At 59.2% G+C, this 3,157-nt stretch overlaps 1 protein-coding gene across 1 annotated transcript in view; it reads left to right on the top strand.

Moving 5' to 3' along the window:
• Positions 1-3,157, top strand: part of TTBK1 (tau tubulin kinase 1) — a 38,875-nt gene that overhangs the window by 11,432 nt on the left and 24,286 nt on the right. The window contains 2 exon segments of the mRNA XM_010863238.1: positions 11-171; positions 2,823-3,156. Coding sequence (XP_010861540.1) covers positions 11-171; positions 2,823-3,156 — 495 coding nt within the window.

The following is a 3,157-nucleotide window of genomic DNA, read 5'->3' as shown; positions in this document are numbered from 1 at the left end:
TGTGGTGGAGGAGGAGCAGACTCGTGGTGTGGGGGTCCCCAGCTCCCCGGTGCGGGCTCCCCCAGACTCACCGACAACCCCAGTTCGTTCTCTGCGCTACCGGAGGGTCAACAGCCCTGAGTCCGAGAGGCTGTCCACGGCAGACGGGCGGGTGGAGCTGCATGACAGGAGGTGGGTCTGGAGCCAGGGATGTGGTCCAGGGCCCCTGGTCCCCCCCCACCCCATCAGCTTCTCACAGCTGGTCTGGAGGAAGGGCAGTTTCCAGGCAGAGGTGGGGGACCCTGGAAGGGTTATGAGATTTACGCTTGGGACTGGGGACTCGGTTAGAATCACTGACCAGCCCTGGAGAGGGTGTGGGAGTGTAGAGGGCCCAGCTTAGGCCACGAAGGGGCGTGGGGTGGGGGTCAGGCATAGGAGGAGGTGAAGGCTGAGATGGTAGGTGGGTGTGCTTCCAGAACCTCTTTCCCTAGGGACTAATTACAGAGGCCTCAGAGCAACTGGGGAAGCTTCCTCCAGCTCCAGCGGAGGGCCTGGAGAAGATTCAACGGGTGTTGGGCGTGTTTGAGGAGGAGACAGACCAAGCTTTGGGGATCAGGGCTTGGGAGTCTGAATGTCAGGGAGAGAGGAGGGACCTGGTTGATGTGAGGGAGTGTTGGGAGAGTTGAGAGCCAAGGTGAGCCTTTAGGATGTGGGATGAGAGTGGCTGGTGGAGCTTGGTGCCCCATGGCCGCCAGGGACCAGGGCCGGATCCTCATCTGGTGGGTGGGACCACCTCGGGTGGAGAGAATACCCCACGTCCCTTGGTTTGGGGTGGGGCTTTACAGCAAGGTGGGGGCCTTCTCTGTACCAGGAAAGGAGTTGCTGCCCAAGGCCCAGCCCCGGGATAGGGGGTCTTGTCCACACCCCTGTCCCCTCCTGCCCCGCCTCAGCCACCATCCCCGCTCTGGATTCTGCCCCAAACTGCACTCCACCTCCGGGACTGGCACGGTGCCCCTCTGGGGTGCTCAAGACAGGGCAGCCCTGTGCCAGTCCCTCTGGTGACCCCAGGACGGAGGGATGCAGGCCCTGTCCTGAGGGAGCCATCAGCCCTTACACACACACTCATATCCACAGATACTCACACTCTCACAGGTTGAATCCCAGGGACAGAAGACCACATTTTCCTCCCAGTCGCCCAGAGGGTTCAGGAAACAGGGAGGAGTGAGGAAGGGCAGTTTGGAAGGGAGATGAGTGGAAGAGGGAGGCGGGAAATGCCCTGAGCAAAGACAGTCCTGGAGAACACCTTGGTCTGGCTCAGAGTGAACGCTTGTTTAAGCGGAGGAGAGGGTCAAGGGGAGATTTTCTGGAAGGGAAGGGCCAGGATCTCAAGCAGGCTGGAGGGCTGGGGGGCTCTGGGGCACGAGGGAGCAGGAGAGTGTATGAAGCAGATGGGATCAGGGTGTGCCCCTCCCTGCTTGCTTCAACCACCCCCCACCCCATCTTCAGCCTCTCTCTCCTTCATGTCCATCAAAACAAGCCATGATCTTGGGAAAGCAAGTGACGTCAGCCACTTAAATGGGAGTGTGAATGTAAGACCCGGTGACCTTTCTTTGTTTTTTTTTATGTTTATGAACAAATCGATAAAAATGCTGTGCAGATTAGTGTTGGCAGAACCCACATAGGCCAGGGTGGGAGGAGGCTGAGAAAGGCCGACAGGAGGCTTTGATCTGTACCACTCCCCTCACAGGCTCGATGCTAGGGGGAGGATGGCAGTCAGCCCCCTGCCCACAGCCTGAGTGTGAGTTCTCCGCGGTTCTCAGCAGGGCACCCTGGAATGTTGGGGAGGACAGTTCTTCCTTGTGTAGCATTCCTGAAGAATATCCTCACCTTGGGGCCAGTAAACCCCAGTTGAGAACCTCAGCAAGCCATGTGAGATTCACAGCACAGGTTAAGATAACAACAAAAGAGATGTCCCCAGGTAGAATCAGTGTCCCAGAGGCAAAAGCCAGAGGGGACCCAGCCCCTGTCTGGCAGAAGTCATCGCCTCCTGGGGCGGCAGACTCATAAACACACACATGCTCTGACGTGAGGGGACCGAGGCAGCCCTGGGAAGGCAAACTAGCCCCCCATCATGCAAGAGGGAACAGCTCCCTATAGGAGTTGACATCGAGCTGGGGTGGACAGCCCAAGGTGGAAGGGCAGGCCGTGTAGGGGGAGGTGCATTTATAAAGGCACAGAGGAAAAAGCAGGTGACTTTGAGATGGGTCTGGCTAGGGGAAATGGGAAACAGGGCCTCTGTCTGGCTGCCAGGCGCCTTGAATGCCAGACTAAAGCATGTGGACTTTGTCCTGGGCTGGTAGGGGGGCTGTCACTGGAGTTTATTGGAGGAGGTGAAACCAGCCAGGTAGGCCTGAAGGGTGGTGGTAGAAGAGGCCAGAAAACCATCAGCACACTCGAGGGCAGGTGGGTGTGTTTATCTTGGGCACATCGGGCGCAAGCCTGGGTCGGGTGGAAGCCCTGGTGGGGCAAGCATCAAGTTATCTTTAGGAAGATCCAAATTTCTGGGAGTGCTCTGGAGGGCAGTGTTCCTTGAGCCCAAGAATTTTACTTACTGCTTGTTTAGATTCCTGGAACATAGTAAGCATTCGAAAATGTGTGTTGAATGAATGCATGAGTTCTTTGCAAGGACTGAGGTTGGAGGGTGGCAACCCAGGAGGTGGCTGAGCCTGGCCCGGGGTGGGAGAAGGGCAGAGTCAGGAGGTCCCAGGCATAGGGCTCCACCTTGGGGTCCTTGGGGATCCAGAGAGGCCGGGCACTGAGCTCCACGTGGGGTGGCTTTGCAGGTCACGGATGGATCTGCCTGGCTCACCCTCGCGGCAAGCCTGCTCCTCGCAGCCAGCCCAGATGCTGTCAGTGGACACAGGCCACGCCGACCGGCAGGCCAGCGGCCGCATGGACGTGTCAGCCTCTGTGGAGCAGGAGGCCCTGAGCAATGCCTTCCGCTCGGTGCCACTGGCCGAGGAGGAGGATTTCGACAGCAAGGAGTGGGTCATCATCGACAAGGAGACGGAGCTGAAGGACTTCCCCCCGGGGGCTGAGCCTAGCACATCGGGCACCACGGACGAGGAGCCCGAGGAGCTGCGGCCGCTGCCCGAGGAGGCCGAGGAGCGGCGGCGGC

The sequence above is a fragment of the Bison bison genome, unplaced genomic scaffold (genome assembly GCF_000754665.1).
Source record: "Bison bison bison isolate TAMUID 2011002044 unplaced genomic scaffold, Bison_UMD1.0 scf7180017864487, whole genome shotgun sequence".
NCBI lineage: Eukaryota > Metazoa > Chordata > Mammalia > Artiodactyla > Bovidae > Bison > Bison bison.
Note: the sequence above shows the minus strand (reverse complement) of the source record. Positions and strands in the feature narration are given on the sequence as shown.